The sequence below is a fragment of the Chenopodium album genome, chromosome 13, assembly GCF_948465745.1.
Source record: "Chenopodium album chromosome 13, dcCheAlbu1.1, whole genome shotgun sequence".
In the NCBI taxonomy this organism is placed as follows: Eukaryota; Viridiplantae; Streptophyta; class Magnoliopsida; order Caryophyllales; family Amaranthaceae; genus Chenopodium; species Chenopodium album.
The window spans coordinates 4,519,124-4,539,014 of NC_137846.1; the positions used below are offsets into that span (position 1 = coordinate 4,519,124).

General features: G+C 37.5%; 2 protein-coding genes across 6 annotated transcripts; one reads left to right on the forward strand and one right to left on the reverse strand.

Annotated features, from left to right (window-relative positions):
- Positions 1-736: 736 nt before the first annotated feature.
- Positions 737-18,036, reverse strand: LOC145574325 (protein AGENET DOMAIN (AGD)-CONTAINING P1-like). 5 transcript variants are annotated; one of them, XR_014098041.1, is made up of 5 exons: positions 17,404-18,032; positions 11,820-12,263; positions 11,480-11,540; positions 4,918-5,025; positions 737-1,030 (listed from the first exon to the last, which is right to left on the reverse strand). XR_014098041.1 is itself a non-coding variant. In XM_081632083.1 (4 exons), the coding sequence occupies exons 1-3, from the start codon at positions 17,827-17,829 to the stop codon at positions 11,520-11,522; spliced, it is 891 nt and encodes a 296-aa protein (XP_081488209.1). In that variant the 5' UTR covers positions 17,830-18,032; the 3' UTR covers positions 737-1,030; positions 11,480-11,519. The 5 variants fall into 5 exon arrangements, 3 of the variants coding, with proteins under 3 accessions (XP_081488209.1, XP_081488207.1, XP_081488206.1); XR_014098040.1 differs by having other exon boundaries at positions 11,476-11,540; XM_081632083.1 differs by lacking the exon at positions 4,918-5,025.
- Positions 2,342-3,219, forward strand: LOC145576039 (uncharacterized). Its single transcript, XM_081633827.1, has one exon. The coding sequence runs from the start codon at positions 2,427-2,429 to the stop codon at positions 3,012-3,014; it is 588 nt and encodes a 195-aa protein (XP_081489953.1). The 5' UTR covers positions 2,342-2,426; the 3' UTR covers positions 3,015-3,219.
- Positions 18,037-19,891: the final 1,855 nt, after the last annotated feature.

The window sequence follows — 19,891 nt, forward strand, 5'->3', positions numbered from 1 at the left end:
AAATTTGCTGTCTAATTATTTCTTCACATGTATATGCTGAAGTGTACAAACTACACTATTTTTTTTTTCCTTTTTATTAGGAACATTAGAAGAATCTCGGAAAACTACTACTCCCTCCCCTTAAATTACATTCCTACTTCTAGCATTTATTCCTCACAGAATAGAGAGTAGGAATGTAATTTAGAGACGGAGTGAGTAATTCATTACAATTTACGTCTTTACACCAATTTATTGTATACATAAGAAAGTTACATTGACCCAAAAAGTCAACTTGGCTAATATGTAATGGTACAGATGTACTTGTAGTATTTATTTTGAACAAATATAAAAGGACAGTGTAAGAAGAACTAAGGTGCATAAACATTGCTATTCATTTGTTTATCAATTATTAATATCATATGTCTATTTTATAAATATCAAAATTTTACAATAAATATTCTCAACAGACAACAACCTCTATTTATGCCACGCGGAATAAGAAAATTCCGTTCAAAATTTTCTTCCTTCAACCCTAATGCAGTTGTGTTGTTAACCAAATTATTTGTTTTGATGCATCAAGTATTAAAATAGTCAATAAAATGTTGTTAATCTAATAATTAGAGAACAGAAATAGCCTGATTGGAGAACTCGCCTTTCTTAGGCTTAAGCTCAGATTTATAACAGAAAATAAACAACCTGCTCAAAGATTATTGGGTGATCCGGGATCACCATGTTATCGGTGATTCTATAACTAATATGGACAATATGTATTTCATTACCAACCATTGTTGTAGTAATGGATTAAATTTCTTCATATTGTCATATACTAATATGGTCTTTAAAATATCTTCTCTATCTAATTTAGCTATAATTATATGATCATAAAATAATTTGGTCTATTCATTACTTACAAGTTGTATACAAGTCAACATCCATCAATTTTATTTTTGTTCTTTTTAGTTTAACCAAATTATGCTTTTTGTTGGGTTTTCCTTTGAGACTTCCTTCTTATAGTTCTTGTAACCACTTCTCGAAAGATTATTTAATGAACCTATTACAGAAATAAAGAGAACATGTTAGCCACTTAATAATCATCAAACTAGCAAAATATCCTATAAACATGTGAATTGAAGGATGAATTTAAGAAGGGCCCCATAACTTAAGACTTAAGAAAAAAGAAGAGCGACATAAGAGAATATTATAGACCATTTGATTACTTCACGTCAATGATCGTTAAGTCACTAACAATTTGCCATTTAGCCTTAGAATTCAACAAAATGCAATGGTCTCAATAAAATGATATACCAAAAGGCCAAAATAACCGCAGAAATTTTGGGGAGCTAAAGATATTGAACTAAATGAAGACAATGACACTAGATGAATTCATAGATTCATTTAGTTACACAACTTTTTCAAAGACCTAATTTATGTTTTTTTTTTACCAAGTTAACTTGCAGTGAAAGAGACATTTTATAGAGCTTTAAGTTCACAGCAAGTAATGCAATTAATTCATTTTTTCATGCCTGATTTTCTGCATTAAAAATGCAGGACAACAATCAAATACGAGATGTCCAAATGTATAGTCTTATCACGACATTATATTTATAAGATGTTACCCACCAAAAAAATTTTGAATTAGGAACAACTTTCCATTTCCTTCAATGAATTTAATTTGTGTACCACGTCAAAAAATTAAACGTGCACACCACCTTGCAAATGTCTATAGCTAATGCGCCAGCTCTAGAAAGCTCCTCAATAAATAAGGTTGTGGTTGTAGGTAGAAAATTTATGAAAAAATCACACGACATTTGACATGCTTAGAATTTCAACATTAAGACTTAGCTCAGACAAATCTAATTCTACTCAAGTCCTATAATAAACTGGTCTAGTGGTCAAGTGATCAACGACACGACGATAAGCAAAAACACATAGAGGGCTAGACTAAATCAACCATAACGAGGCGAACTACGGCCACCTTGAGTTGATCGACCTTAGAATTATAGCAACTATACATGTCCTTACAACGAAGTAAATGAAAGCTCACGAGTTAGTTAAACAAACCTCTACCGACATAATTCCAACAACAAAAAAAGCATTATAACAAAGACAAAAATCTTCAAAAAAAAAAAAAGGGTGATAAATCCTACACACACAGGAGAAGAGTGAGGTGAACCAAAAGATGAAAAAAACATTTAATGATCTCAGTAATTATTTATTTCAATGTACCAACTACTTAAAAATTCCAAGTGGTATACCCTTGTAAATATAATCAAATTCAAAGGGTAAACTTGTAATCATTTCCCTATATATTAACAAACCCTTTCCCTTTCCTTTTCCTTCACTTGACCATTTCATGCTACAACACCACAAAAAACTTCATCATATTCTCTGAAAAAAACCTTCAAACACAAAAACAACCCCAAGAAGAAGAAAAGCAAGAAAACATCATGTCTATGATAACAGACGAGATTCGGGCCAAGGCGACGGAGTTATACCATGGAAACGACGTCTGCCTGGCCCAATCCAAGAGACTTCTAAGAGAAGTGGGCCTGCCCAATGGGCTTCTCCCTCTACAAGATGTGGAGGAATGTGGGTATATTGAAGAAACAGGCTTTGTTTGGCTAAAACACAAGAAAGAAATCAAGCACAAATTTGAAAAGATTGGGAAGTTAGTAAGCTATGCTTCTGAAGTTACTGCTTATGTTGAGCCTTGTAAGATTAAGAAGCTTACTGGAGTTAAGGCTAAGGAGTTGTTTCTTTGGGTGACTATATCCGAGATCACTGTCGACAGCCCCGAAAGCGAGAAGATTGTGTTCAGGAACCCTACAGGTATCTCAAAGGTGTTCCCGACTGATGCTTTCGTTGTCGAGGAGAAGGAGGAGGCTACCAAGGTGTTGAGGAAGGATGCCGAAGATGAGAAGGCGGCGGCGAAAGTTGCTGATGCTACTACTGCTGCGACTGCGACTGCAGTCGCAGGCGAAAAGGTGGCTAATGGGGTGGATGTGAAAGTTGCTAGTGTTGTGAAGGAAGTGTAGGAAAGGGAAACTAGCTAGGAAATAAGGATTTCAGTGTTTTAACAATGTTATCTTTGTGTTTTTGTTTAGAGAGTTGAGAATTCTATGCTAAAGAATTAAAGATGTCTTTTAAAATAAGTATATTATGGACTGATGTATTAAAAGGGTTGTTGCTCACTCTTTTTACTTGTCAAATCAATTCTATGTTATCTTTTGGAATATATAATCTGTCACTTTAGACATTATATATGAACAATCAAACATCTGTTTTCGAGTCTTGGATTTTAGGATTTGAGTATTCCAATATTATGAGTTTGATCTCTAACCAGATGTCTAGATACCACGAGTTGAACCAATTCGATTTGGTTATTATGTAGTTAAAATGTTTTTGAATTGCCTATTTTAAAATGCATAGATGATGTAGAGGGTCTTATTACTTGGATGATTAAGATAAATGAATGAGATTAAATATACATAAATAGAAATGTTTGGGATTAATTAAGATGGTCAAATGTGTAAGTTACATATAAGTTGGTATAAACTCAACTAATCAAGAAGAAATGAGAAGTGGGAAAGAAAGTGCTAATGCAAATAGCACCATAAAAAACGGAATAAAAATTTTTCTTTTTCTTTTTTAAGTTTTTTTTATATACATAGACAACATAAATTCCAGATTGAATGCTGTAATAAAAGCTACTTAGCGTAAAATTTGGCCGCTCATTTACTATACTATTTTCGTTCTTTTTTAATCTCAACGTCAAGAATGTGCTATTTTTAAGAGGAACATAGAGAAATTTAAGATTTGCGGACTCATGTAATAGGAAGATAGAAAGAACCATTGGTTAAATAACATAAGGTTGCAATTAATGAATAAAGTAGCAATTAATGAATAAAGTACGTAACCCTTCCAAAACAGAATGCATTTTTGGTTTAATTTGGATCAAAACACACAATATAAGTACAACATACTCGCATACATCCCAACCAATCTTGTAAAACCTATAAACTTTGCTCGTCTAATAAATATAATTAACACACATCAAATAGATACGTGTCGCGGTGTGGCAAACAGGCTCATGACTCAGGCCACACCATGACATTACCTAGTATATATATGTACAACAAAGATAAGCAAATGTGTTTTTCAAATTTGCTTCAATAACATAATGTTAACATGGTTTGATTTTAGCATACCAATCAATAAATAGCCAACCACCCTACCATTTAAGCAAGTGAGCTACTGAGAAACAATGGAAGACTCGATCTCATAGAGTTCAATTCTCGTTCTCATGCTTTCCCTCTAGATAGATTATTAGATTTTACGCCGAAACAAGATCATTCTAGAGACATTTTATTTAATTTCTTTAGCATTAAGTATCAAAAGAAATACAAGTAAAAGACAATGATACCATTTACAAAATTCACGTACTTATTTTGTCTCTAAATGATAGCAAATATTAGCAATAGTATATTTAGTAAGGTGTCTTAACTATCCAACAGAAATAGCATCACGTTATCCTCAACTGTTTTGGGTAATTGATCATAAATATAGACAAGTAAAGTTATAAAAATAATAATAATAATAATAAAAAGTATGAGACAAAGATGGGCTATCATCTAAAGTTATTGCACCCATAAACTGCAACTAGCCAACTACCAAGGCGCACATGTAAGTGAATTTTACTCGCAAATTCTTTCTACCATTCTTTCTTGTGACTCAATATCAAAACCAAGATTGTCCGACGTCAAAGATTGAATGAACTAGTTATACGATTCACTTCAGACAGATAAATATAATTATAGGAGTACTTCATCTCTTTAAGATTGTAGCGTGTTGACTTTTACGTGATACATATATTAACTTTGACCACATGTAAGAAGTACTTATGTAAAGTGTTGTATTTTAAGGAAAGAGGTAAAGTACCTTAAATCAATACTTCACCAAAACGTCTTCTTGTTTCTGACCAAAAAATAAATTCTGGTTATTCACGCTCCTCTGAGAATAAGGTGCTAGGTAAATCCTTCCGCCTTCCTATGAATTGCGGAGTACAACTTATTAGGATTTTGTCAACCAAACAACTTTTCACAATATGCTCTTTGTCAAATGACCACAAAGCATTCACAAATTTTCGCGGGTCTTAAGTCTCTTGACCAAAAGCCAAATGAATTAACCCCCTGCCTTAACCTAGATCTAATACAATTTCATGCAGCAATTTTCCTTAGACCACATATGCATGTAACGCATCTCCCAGTTTCCTATGCCATCTACATTGCAACAGCCTTGGCGTATCCTCACAAGTAAACCTCTATAACAGATATTGCCAAATAAACATGGATACCATCAAGTTGGTTATAAATGAGATGCAACTAACTCAAATATGGATGCACATCATGCAATTGAATGGAGCTTGTCTGCGTATTACAAACCAATATTAATTATGGGAAGGTTGCCCACACAAGCATCTCGAAACACAAATCATTCAAGTTGACACTGGTAGCCTTATATGTAGAGCTAATCGAGTATAGTCCAGGCGGCTAGCCTAATAGGCAAAGCCCTTTAGGGGCTGTGGCTGTCGCCCCATCATCGATAGCAATTTATGGACCATTTTGGTCGAAGGCCGCCTGATGCAGTCTGTCCCTATTTCCACAAGTTCAGGCTGACTTTTTTCATAGCCTGAATTGTCACTTGTCTCCATGGTCAGTTTCAAAAGTGTGAAATCTAAGATCAATCACATAATCAGTTATCTGTTCTTCTTCAACTAGAATTTACAATGGAACAATGTTTGCAGCTTAATTGTATGGGGTTTTATTAATGGAAATTCAATAATATACACAACAGCGTCACCTAGGGAGGATGCCACCATTAACACATGACTAAGTCTACAGAATAATGCTATGAATTAGATTTTCAGTATAAATTTTGTAGAGAAGAAAACAGAGTAGATCAGGGAAGGAAGAAGATAGTATGTATTGATATTCAACAATGAGCAACCAATACACCTTTCATTTGAGAGGAAAGGACTCTCCCAGAGATAACCACACTCAATTAACAAAAATGCATGATCCTTACAGCAGATTATTCCCCCCTAATATAGACTAAGCCAGCTCAACACTTGCCTAAAGATTCCCCTTAATCCATAACAAACTTTCTTAACAGAATTATTGCATTAAAGACTCTTCTACCCTTGGCTTGCTTAACTGATTCCACTCCCCTTGCCCTGCTTCTTCCTTGCGTATGTGACCAAAATAGGAGGCCTGAGCTGATCTCTAGCAATACCTCCCCCAAGAAGATTCACCTTGTCCTCAAGGTGGAAAGCTGGAAAACGAGCCACAATATCATCAAAGGGTTCCCATGTTGCTTCAGTGTGTGTGAGATGCTGCCACTTAATGAGTACCTCAACCAAAGTGAGAGCTCCTTGCTGACTGTTCCTAATCCCCAGGACAGATTCAGGTTGCACCTCAAGGATCAAGTCAACAGTCAACTGAGAAGGCAAAGGAGATAGTGTGTGACCTTGTCCAACGGACTTCTTGAGCTGTGAGCAATGAAAAACAGGGTGTATTTTTGACCCCTCAGGCAGCAGCAACTGATAAGCGACCTTACCCACTCTCTTGACCACAGGATAGGGACCATAAAACCTGGGAGATAATTTCTGATTGAACCTCTGACCCACAGATTGCTGACGATAAGGTTGTAGCTTAAGAAACACCAAGTCCCCCACCTCAAAATGCCCTTCGCGTCTTCCCTTGTTCTCATAATAGCGCATGAACTCTTGTGCCCTCACCAAATGAAACTGCAGCTCATCAAGAACCGCATCACGTTCCAACAATTGCTCCTCCACCGAGGCAACTGCAGTACTACCCGTAGAATAACGAACAAGGTGAGGTGGATCCCGACCATAGAGAATCTTGAAGGGGGTAAAATTTGTAGCCGTATGAAAAGAAGTATTATAGCAGTACTCTGCCCAAGGAATCCAAGCAGACCAAGAACGGGGCTTCCCATTAATAAAGCAACGGAGGTAGGACTCGACACCCTTATTGAGCACCTCAGTTTGCCCGTCAGATTGGGGATGATATGCTGTGCTTCTTGCCAATTGTGTCCCATGTAACTTGAAGAGCTCGTTCCAAAAGATACTCAAAAAGACTTTATCTCTATCCGACACTATAGTAGAAGGAATCCCGTGCAACCTTACTACTTCCTTAATGAAAACTTGGGCCACCATAGGAGCAGAAAATGGGTGTTTAAGAAGAATAAAGTGACCATACTTCGAAAGTCTGTCCACTACCACCAAGATCGTGTCCCACCCAGCAGATTTTGGAAGCCCTTCAATAAAATCTAATGAAATGTCCTCCCAAACTCTCTCCGGAATAGGTAGAGGCTGCAAAAGACCCATGGGAGTAAGAGAAGAAGTCTTATTTTGCTGACAAACAAGACAAGCTTGCACATAACGGGTAACATCCTTCCGCATCCCCAACCAATACCATTCAGCAGCAAGGCGTTGATAAGTGCGAAAATCCCCCGAATGGCCCCCAATAGGTGAGTCATGGTACTCCTTAAGCAAGGCTGAAGTGAGAGCCGAGTGTTTGGGAATAACAACCCGACCTTTATACTTAAGAACATCATTGTCCAAGGCAAACCATTTAGGAACCTTAAGTCCCTGCCTGATGTTGTCTGTCAGCTTACAAATCAAAGGGTCCTTGTTAATATGAGCTTGGAATGTAGCCCACGGCACCCCACAAGAAGAAGTCATTGTAGCACAAGTAATGTGGGGAAGTAATTCACGAGACAAAGCATCAGCCACCACGTTGCTTGAGCCGGGTTTATAGTGAATATCAAAAGTGTAGCCCAAAAGCTTACCCACCCATTTTTGGTAGGCTTGACCCACCTCTCTTTGCTCCAACAGAAATTTCAAACTCTTTTGGTCAGTGCGCACAATGAAATGCCTTCCCAAAAGATAGTGGCGCCACTTTTCAACAGCCAACACGATTGCCATCAACTCTTTTTCATATATAGGTTTGGACCAAGCCCGGGGTCCAAGTAACTTACTGAAATAAGCAATGGGATGCCCACATTGCAGCAGAACCGCACCCACACCTTGACCACAAGCATCGGTTTCCAGAATAAAAGGTTGTGAGAAATCGGGTAAAGCAAGGATAGGAGCCTTTGTCATAGCCTCCTTAAGAGCGACAAAAGCTTGAGTAGCTGCTGGACACCAACCATAATTATCCTTCTTAAGCTGCTCAGTTAAGGGATGAGCAATGTGAGCATAATTTTGGATGAATTTCCAATAATACCCTGTCAATCCCAAAAATCCCCGAAGTTCCTTCAAATTTCTTGGACGAGGCCACTCCAACATTGCTTGAATTTTACTCTGGTCAACTTCCACACCATGGCCAGAGATAATGTGGCCTAAATAAGCCACACGCTCCTGCCCAAAATCGCACTTCTTGCGGTTTGCATACAACTTGTGAGAATGAAGCACCCTTAAGACTTCCTCTAGGTGCCTCACATGTTCCTCCTTAGACTTACTATAAACCAACACATCATCAAAAAACACCAAAACGAACTTGCGAAGGAAAGGTCTGAACACCGCATTCATCAATGACTGAAAAGTGGCAGGGGCATTCGTTAGCCCGAAAGGCATTACTAGAAATTCGTAATGTCCTTCGTGGGTACGAAATGCAGTTTTATTCACATCTTCCTCGCGGACACGAATCTGATGATACCCCGACTTAAGGTCCAATTTAGAAAAAACACAAGCGCCATACAATTCATCCAAAAGTTCATCAATAATGGGAATTGGGAATTTATCAGGAACAGTACATTTGTTTAAGGCCCTATAGTCAACACAGAAACGCCAAGACCCATCCCGTTTTTTAACCAACAACACGGGGCTAGAATAAGGACTAGAAGAAGGTTGAACGATACCTGCCGTGAGCATATCATGTACCAAACGTTCGATCTCATCTTTCTGGCTTTGCGGGTATCTATAAGGTCGGACACTAATGGGGTTCGTGCCTTCCTTCAAGATGATTGAGTGCTCAATTGAGCGTCGGGGAGGCAGCCCTTCCGGCATTGCAAACACCTCAGAGAACTCATGAAGGATTTGCTGTAAGAATTGTGGCGCATCATCTGAAGGTGTATTACCAGAAAATTCCCCCACCAAATGATTTAATTCCACCAAAAACCCATACCCCTCTTTCTGCAATGTCTTCATTATAGCCTTAAGCGAAATTCCAGAACGACCAAGAGAGTGATCCCCCTGCAATGTGACCGTCTGATCACCCAACTGGAACTTCATCAATTGTGTCTTCCAGTTGGTAGCGATAGTGCCCAATTTTTCGAGCCATTGAAGACCCAAAATTAGATCAGAATTTCCCAGAGGAAGGAGAAGGAAATCTTCCACTATTGAGAGGCCCTGAACTTCCAATAACACCGCCTTACACACCCCCTCCCCTTGCACCGCCTCACCGGTGCCCAAAGTCACAGCAAAACTCTTAGAATCCGACGGAGGAATTCCCAATTTCTGAGCAGCGACGGTGGAAATAAAATTATGCGTGGCCCCTGGGTCAATCATCACCACCACCGCTTGGCCATTCACCGTCCCTCCCATGCGCATGGTTCGTGGATTGGTGATTCCCATCACCGAGCTAAAAGAAACACCAGGGATTGTGTCGGAAAAGGGAAGAGGTGTGGTTTCGACAAGGGGTTGGGGGTCTACCGCCGGCATCTCCCTAATATCCATCTCAACTTCCTCCTCCAAGTCGTCACCCTCCTCCACAGTCAAGAGAACACTCAACCCACGCCGCGGACAGCGGTGGTTGATGTTCCATTTTTCATCACAGCGAAAACAGAGCCCCTGCTCTCGTTTGTGCTGAAGTTCGGACTCCGACAACCTCCTTATTTCTCCGGCAGGTTTAGGGTGGTAACGGTTAGTGTTTGGGTGTGGTGAGGTGGAGTTTGAGTTAGCTGGGATCGTGTTTGGGGGGTGATAGGGCTGGATTTGGGTAGAAGAAATGGGTCGGGTCGAAGGAAACGGGGTTCTCCAAGTGGGTAGTTGTCCAACAGTTCTGGGCCTTGGGCCCAAACGCAACTTCTCTTCAATCCGCCCAGATAACTCCATTGCCTGATCCAACGAAACCGGGTCAAGGATCCGAACCTCCACCTTAATATCCTCCTTTAACCCGTTTATGTATTGGCCCTTCGCAATCTCTTCTGGAACACCTTCGATCGGAGCAAGGAGTTCAATGAATCTCCTCCGATAATCCGCCACCGTTCCCGATTGGCGATGAGCGAGCCACTGCTCGTGGAGGGTGCCAGTGGCGGTGGTGCGAAATCGGCGAAGTATCACCTTCTTCAACGCCTCCCACGACAGGAGAGGGTGTCTCCTATGCTCCCACTGATACCAAAGCAAAGCGTCGCCCTCTAGCGCGACAACCGCCGCCTCCGGCTGGTCGTCGGCCGTGAGTCTGTAGAAATGGAAGAATCTCTCCGCCCTGAGAATCCACCCATCCGGGTTGGTTCCGTCAAACAGGGGTAAATCCAACTTCCGCAACCTCCAAATCGACTGACCTCCTTGCTCACCACCACCTCCAGCCACCAACTGAGACGGTGCTCCCGCAAATGGGTTGTCCCACTGATATGGTGGCCCATTCGCGGCGACGGTCCGAGGCTCAGGACGGGGCTCAGAACGAGACTTGTCCTGAATTGCAGCGATTTGTGCTGCGATATCAGCTCGAAATGACGCCAACACCAAGCTAACCTCATGAGCCACCTGCGACGGCACTCCGGCAATCTCCTGCTCGAGCAAATCCAAACGCTGCGCGTGAGTTAATCGAGCCATAACTTGCACAGGTAAGGTCGATTGCTCTGATACCAACTTGCTATGAATTAGATTTTCAGTATAAATTTTGTAGAGAAGAAAACAGAGTAGATCAGGGAAGGAAGAAGATAGTATGTATTGATATTCAACAATGAGCAACCAATACACCTTTCATTTGAGAGGAAAGGACTCTCCCAGAGATAATCACACTCAATTAACAAAAATGCATGATCCTTACAGCAGATTATTCCCCCCTAATATAGACTAAGCCAGCTCAACACTTGCCTAAAGATTCCCCTTAATCCATAACAAACTTTCTTAACAGAATTATTGCATTAAAGACTCTTCTACCCTTGGCTTGCTTAACTGATTCCACTCCCCTTGCCCTGCTTCTTCCTTGCGTATGTGACCAAAATAGGAGGCCTGAGCTGATCTCTAGCAAATAACCATTACAATTTTGGGTCATCTTACCAGACCACTTGATAGAAATCACATTGAATAGGGAGCCATTGCTAATCAAGCTCCAGCAAATCGGCCAAAGTGTGATGTTAGCACACTATTCGGAGAAATTTCTCATTCTCACCCAAAGACAAAAACATTGGCCTTGAAAAGAAGATGATGACAATCAACATAAAATTCAGAGCTTATAATACAATGGTTACCTACACATGGATCAGTTCAGGACACTCTACGCAGACCATTCTCTTCAGCCTGACAAGTCCATGGCCTGTAAAAAGAGTTCACTGAAATATTTACTTCCCAGAAAAAACAGTCAAATATGATTATGTGAAATGAATAGATAGAAAAAAACTAGAACTCCTTCCCATTTCAAGTGAATGGAGCTAGGAATGATCCAATTTGCCTTCTCTGTGGAAGTAGAGTATATAATTATAAGGAAATTAATGTGAAACGTACAACTATCTCTTCCATGCAACAAAGCAATTAAAATGAATTCAAAGAGTTTTGCTGGGAAAAAAAATTTTTGCCAGCAACTTATAGTTTTTACCTTAGAAGCCATAACCCATTTTCCCTTGATCCAATCTTGATGCAGCCTCAGTTCATCATCCTTAAACTCCAGTTCCTCGTCTGTGGTTTTAAAGAAAACTTGATATTTTGAGCGACCAAGGACTTTGGAAATGATGCCCACCCACCACCCATCATTATAAAGGGCATCAACCTCTTCAAACTCCTTGAATTTGTCGATTTTTCCTGTCTTTGGAGGACGTGGCCTAATGTGCACGGCATCAACCTCTTCTCTTACGAACTCTTTATCATCCTCAGTTTTAAGATCCTTATATTCAACAAGGAACTTGTCTTCCCCAAGCACCTCAACAACAGATGCAGCAAACCAAGCACCTTCAAAGCCATCTTCATCACTGCTCACTTCAACTAAGCTTCCTTTGCTGAAATGGCTCTCTTCTTTCTCCATGTCTTCTGTTGGCAGCACTGCCTGCAGTCAAATTGCCAATTATACATAAAAAGCATGACAAGTGGTTAAAAAAAAAAAAATAGAATAAATATGTTTTGTGCAAACTGCATGTATTGTTTCAGACAAATAGATAATCAGTTTGATCTAGCAAATTGGCAAAGAAAAAGCAACAAGTAATCATCCAATGAACCTAATTAAAGCTTTTTGCTAGATTGGTCATCACCAATGAATTAGCAAATTACAATATCTAAATTCATTATTCTGATATGCGATAACAAATCACTACTTTAAGTGTCAATGTCTACGATTATCCCAAGCAGAAAAATATGGAAATTATGGCTATATTCATCACATCTAGATGTCCTTTCATGGAAGACAAGTAAAACCAACAAACCAACACAATTCAAGGGAAATCTGCCTCATATCTTGAGTCAAACTCATTTAGCCTTCCTCAATTGTTAGACTGAGCATCATTAACAACATAGGGCCACTATGAGATCCAAATCTCAGATCTAAAACATCATTAAAATTATTGATTTTGGACCACATCCTAAGTTATGGTGTAGCCTTCAATACAGAAAGTCATTAATAAAAAGGGGCTTCAATCCTCCATACTGTGCTAACAGGAATGGTGTAAACCCAGGTCTAAAAAGCCACATCCAGGCCATCTTTGCGATTTGTGAACAAGATTGTGGCGTCATTCATTGTGGGATTAGCAATGAGTGCATGCATCAAAGTATATACACCTCCATTGGTCTTTAATTTTGAGTACACATGTGTCGACATGTACTTGCCTAGCCATTACACATATTATACCATGCCTCAATTCATGAACAACCAGAGGCATGCACTTCTCTTTGCATTGCTGCACATACATACTTATAGTACAGATATTTATATGAGACAGGATGCATACGTCTACAACTAGTGGCTTTATGTAACTTCAACCCTTCTATTTATCTTACTAACCAATGTTGGAGACTCTCAATAATCCAACAAGTATGATATCCTTACCAGACAATTAGATTATCTTGTCAACTCCTTAATTATCGTGATCAACATGTGTACAGGAAAACTCTAAAAAGGGAAAGCAAAGAAACTCATATGAAGAGACATTTACTCACAAAGGGGTTTGTTAGGCTTGAGCCTTGAGAAAAGAACTATAACCAAACAAGATCACAAGTAAGGCCCCGTTCACTTCACCTTATTTTTGCTAAACTTAAATTATTTTTATTGAATTGAAATTATATTTGCTAAACTTAAATTATTTTTACTGAATTAAAATTATTTTTGCTAAACTGAAATTATTTTTACTGATTTTCTGTTATATTTTTTCTTTAAATTTACTGATTTTTACTAAACTAAAATTATTTTGAACTGAAATTATTTTTACGAAACTAAACTTATTTTTGCTGAAATGAAATTATTTTTACTAAATATTATTTTTTTTAAGGTGAAGTGAACAGGGCCTAAATCGAAAACATATGAATATGTATTTGTAATGTAAAATGAAATGCAAAAGTTTTGAGAATTAAGGCAATTTGGTAACCACGAGAAGCACCTCAATACCTAATCTTGCTGTAACTAAAAATATTCTCCATAGGTCAAATTTGAAAGCTATAATACACAAAATCGAACCATTTACAAATATTTGAGACCAAGTGTCGACTACGGTGATGGTAGGGGGTGCTTCTCGGGGTCATGTCATATAATGTTGTTGGAACCATATACATTCACTAGTTGGTCACATAAAAGCCTGTTGAGGCCTTAAGTTAATGAAAAGTGGCATATACGAAACTGGCTAAATCAGTGTTTGAAAAAGCGCGCCTAAGAAGCGCTGAGGCGCAAGGTGATCAGGTTGAGCGCTTATTTTGGTCTGGGGAGGCATTTTGGGTTAGGCGCACAAAAAGCGCCTGAGACGCACTTTAGCCAAAAAAATTTAACTGCCCATATAGTACGCCTCACTTCAAAGAGGCGCGCCTCAGCAGAACCCCTCTCGCTTTAGTGCGCCTTGAGCTTTTTTATACATTGGGCTAAATTGACATTCTAAAGGTAAGTATATGATTCTAACCACCCAAATAACCTCCTAGAGTCTCTTGGGATCCGTAACAACACCCCATTCTCTTTAAAAGTAAAAAATAATCCAAACCAAAGGTAATAATCAATGTTTTCGGAGCTATTTAAGAAAAATTTTCCAAATATAAAGTGAATGTGGGGGGTGTCCAGTGGGGTCATATAAATTGGTTTGGAACCATAGTAGGCCTATCAAAAAGTACATTGTTCAAAGAATAAATTTGGTTCAAATATTTGTTATTTTGGAATTGTTTACATTAGTAGTTAAGAGATGTAAGAGATAGTTTCAATCTCCACCTTGTATTTATTAAGGTGTTAGAGAATCCTTCGTTATTCAAAACAAATCAAACCATTCTCAATACACCAAATCATTGTAAGGGATGCATTCCAAGGTCATATAACATATTTAGAACTATATATGGCCACTAGTCGGTCACATAAAAGGTTGTGGTAGCCTTGAATTTATCAAAGGCAGCGTCTACAATATCAGCGAAATCGGTCGTTTAAAAGTGAAGTGGATGATTCCAACCGCACAAATGGCCTCCAAGAATCTTATAGATACCATAGGAAACACCATGACCTTTTTCTTTTTCGAGCCTAAAGAAGTAAAAAATTGTCCAAAACTAAAGGCTATAATCCATGCTTTTAGACCAATTTCGAAAAAAAATCCGAAATTTAAATACATGTTGGGGGTATCTCTTAAGGTCATATAAGTTGGTTTGAAAATAAAATAGACCTACCAAGAAATCTATAAAGCCCTAAAAATGAGTTTGGTTCAATTATATGGTTATTTCCAAATATTTTGCATTGGTAATCAAAAACTACAAGAGATGGTTTCAATTATAACATTTTAGGTCCTATTAAGGTGTCAAGAGCAGTGTTTGAAAACGCGCGCCTAAGGCGTAAGGCGATTAGGGGTGAGCGCTTAATTAGGTCTAGGCGAGGCGTTTTGGGTTAGGCGCACAAAAAGTGCACGAGGCGCACCTAAGGCGCACATGAGGCAAACTTCAGCCAAAATTTTTTAACTGTCCATATATTGCGCCTCACTTCAAAGAGGCGCACTACTAGGCGCAGCAGAACCCCTCTCGCCTCACGCCTCTGTGCGCCTTGAGCTTTTTTATACATTGGTCAAGAGTCCTTCAATGTTGAAAAAGGACCACACATTATCCATACACGAAATTGGACCTTTTCTTTTATAAAGATTTGTGACATAGTGTCAAAAACTGAAGTGATGGTAAGGGATACAACCATTGGCTGGCCAAATAAAAGCTCGTGGTGGCCTTACTAAATGAAGGGAGACATCTACAAAACTAGCTAAAATCACAATTTTAAGGCCAAGTGGATAATTCCAACCACCTAAATGGCCTCCTATGGTCCATGGGAAGTAATACAACCTTTTTTCTTTCTAAACTTGAAAAGGTTAAAAATTGTATTAAGTTGAAGGCTATTATTTATGTTTTCGAATTAAATTTTGAAACTTCTTCCAAAATTGTAGAGAATGTGGGGGAGGGGAGGTTGTCCCAAGGTCATATAAGTTGGTTTGGAAGCATAACACACTTAACAATAGGTTTATAAAGTTATGAAATTGAGACGTTGCTATTTCAAAATATTGTTGCATTGAGGTTTCAATCATCAACTTGATATCCTAGGGTCTTATTAAAGTCCATGGAGTTTGTCATTGGGTTATCAAACCTACACTCACTCATTCACTACTTATCATCCTATTATGTTGTTGAAAAATGCATAACAAGGGTTTTTTAAATTTGTACATGTATTTGTTCCACAACCATATCCAATTCCATGTAAATTTAAAACCTTGAAACCTCCACAAGTCTAACTTTAAGACATGCACCCTGAATTTAACACTACTCTGAGAGGTCGTTTGATTGGATCATTTGGAATGGATTGGAATGGAGTTAGAATCCATTCCATCTAATTTTTTTTATGTTTGGTTGAGGTTTTTAGTAATGGAATCTCACACCCAATAGATTCTAAAACCACCCCCCCCCCACCCATGGAATCCCATACCCACCCCTCCCCCTAAGATTCACAATCCATTCAATTAATGAAGGATAAAATTCATTCCAACAAAAAAACCAAACAACTTTGGACAAGTATGAGTTTTAGAATTCATACCTCTCAATATAAGATTTCATACCAATCTATTCCAACTTGATGAACCAAACACTCCCTTAATAACACATTAACATACTAGCACAATGGCACTACTAGTAATTATACCTAGAGGTGGTGCGTGTGCATGCATGTAGTGCTATTGCACTTGTACACTCTTCACTTAGCAACACGACTATGATTTAGAGATTAGATCCATGAAGATTCCAAATGGAAATAACAAAAAGATTAAAAATTTAAGATCTCACACAAATGTAAAGAGTGTTTGAATTGTCATAAGTCGATGTCAACAAAAAGAACGAAGAAAGGGTATTATTTTTAATTGCAACAATTCTCATTTCAAGCTTACCAATGTATAATTTCAATCATTAAAATCTTTTAATAAATATGTTAAAATTATACTTCCTCTAATTTTTTATACTTGCAACACTTTTCTTTTCACATTTGTCATATTTCAATCATTAATTTCTTTAATTACTCATATGTAAAAATTATAAACATATGATATTAAAACAATATGAATCGAGATGAATCTAACATAATCCCAAATGACTATATTTTTGTTTAGCTATAGATCATCAAAAAAATCAAAGTGAAACATATGAATAGTGTAAAAGTCAGACGGTTACAAGTATATAAAAAAAAGTATAAATTTGATATTATGAAAGTATAAATCAAGATGAATTATACTTGTATGTCACAATATTTTTCCTCAACTATCGATCATTATTCTAGTCAAAGTCAAAGTGCTATAAGTAGTAAAACAAAGGAATAATATTTTATGAAATGAATGGTCTAAATTAATACATGCAACCTAGTATTTGAAAGGAAAAAAATTAGGATCTTTAACCCATAAACAAAGCACAATGCACAATCCAATAATTGAAAACAATAAATCCAAAAAGTAATTTTATTAAATTAAAAAAAAAATTAAAAAAATAAAAATTGCTCATACCTCTTCTTCCAATGGAGGAACCCAATTTCCATGAACCCACTCTCTATGGAGCCGCAAATCAGCATCTTTGAACTCACTTTGCTCTCTAGTTGGTCTAAAATAGACAGAGTATTGACCACCTTGAAGAACTTGAGTGATGACACCTTCCCACCACCCATCATTGTATGAAACATCAACTTCATCATTCAATTCATAAACCCTTTTGCTTTCTCTTGGTGGGATTGGCCTAATTTGTACCAAATCGACCTTCTCTTTTAGAGGGGTTGATTCATCTTCAGCCAACAATGTATCGTATTCCACCATTACTTTCTTGTCATTTTTTGCAGGTGTTTTTACCACTGTTCCTTGGAACCACGCCCCTCTAAAACCATCTTCATCAATGCTGATTTCAACCTTTGTGCCCTTTTTAAATTGGAAATTAGCCATGCTTTTATGAATCTTGATTTTTGTTGTTTTATGATAAAAACAGGGGAAACCAAGTGAGTTGAAGGGAAAGTTGATTTTTTATTTTTTTATTTTTTTTTTAGTGGGAATGTTGTTGGATATGTGATGGTATGGAGTTGTGAGGTGAGGAAGACAAACAATGGGAGGGAGAAGAGAGGAGTTGAGGAAGGGATTAATATTAATTTAGGGTTTTAAAAGTTGATTTTATATAGATGTGATCAAAATTCGTGTCGGGTCGGGCTTTTATATATAAAATCTTTTTATTAAACCCGCAAAATATGTCTAGCTTATAAGGTCCAAGTGAGCTTTTATTGGATCGTGCTCGAGTTTTAAACTAAAACGGTTGTAAGGCTTGTTCAAACCCGCATTTTTTCTAGGTCGAAACATTGATGATCAACTCTACTTTATATTGGAAAAAGTTTAAATTCAATGACTTGATTTGATCTGGTTTGAATCGATTATAAATATAGGTATAATTAAACTGATTATATTTTTATCCTATAAAACCTAATTTATGATGGATCCAGATGTAACTAGATTCATCAAAATTGAATGATTTCTTACTCAAAAAGAGAAGATATTGAATGAGTTAGGATTCATGGTGAGACTAATATAATTTAATATTCTTTTGGGACGTTGGAATGGACACATAATCTAAGAAAATTTGAGTGAGACCATTTAATACATTTGTTTATTGTAAAATAATTCCTTTTGATTTTTTTATGTGGCTAAAATTATTTCTCAAAAATCAGTGTGCCATGAAAGAGGAGAAGAAAATGGTTTTTTAAAAAGTGGTCCCATGCAATATTTAGTAACGTGTCAATTATTTTGGGATGGACGAAACTATGAACTGTGTTGGGACAGAGGGAGTGTAAGCTTTTGAAAATCTCAACTTTTGAAATTTAGATATTGTATAGGTTTGACATTTTATAAGGAGTGTAAATTTATGAAAATTTCACACAAAGTATTGAACATATATATTTGTTTTTTGGTGGATTGAATATGGTGAAACGAACTCATCCAATACTTTATCACCTGAAAATGATTTATTTCATATTCAAACCAGGAAAAAAGAATATAATAATGCAAGAGTGGAGGATTGGGTAGAATACAATTTTATTCTTGTTAATTTCATCTTTTCTCCATTGATACTTCTCTTCCTTGTCCCTTAGTTAATTTTTTTACTTTATCTTTCTCTTCTAGCCTTTTGGGATTTATTTAAATTTTTTTATTTATTTTAATTGGAGTGAGAGGGGATTTGAACCTGCAATCTATCGTACAAATACCTTTGATGCTTTCCCGGACAAGACCTTGTTCGTTTTACAATTATTTTGTAAATATTCATTGTCAACATGATATAGTTTTGTTTTAATGTAATTGTTCATTATATACCGGTTTCTACCAACAATGGGCTATGGAGTGTTTCTTGGTTTTGCATTGAAAGGGATTGTTGAGAGGGCACCTGAGATCTTCTCAGAGATTAATTTATATGTATTGATTTCAAATGAGTTCACTTTTACTGGGGTACTATGAGTGTATAGTAGATAACGATCATCACCATTTCAATGAGCACAATATAGAACCAAATGTAAAAAACTATGGATGCATGGTAGACCTCCTTGGATAGGCAAGTTCTCTACAAAACAGAGCAACTCATATGCCTACGAAAACTGAAGTCACCACTTCAGGTGCACTGCTTGGTGCTTGTCAAAAATACGGTCACAACATTATAGGATAGCGGATTGGAAGGAAGCTCATTGCCTTGAAAGGTGATTGGAACGATGTACTTGAGATCTGGCACAAAAAGGGATAATATGGAGCAGAAAATACTCCAAAATGGAGCTTTATTGAAGGCAATGGCTGTGCTTGAGTTTTTAGGCAAATATTTGGTCACATCTTGGGACTAGCAAGATTAAAAAGTGAGTGAATTTGAGGATTAAATCAAACTGATTTGCATTAGCAAATACAAGTAGTTGAATAACAGAAACCTCAATCAGGCACACAATGTTACACAAGAATAAAGAATGTAACCTAGTATACTTTT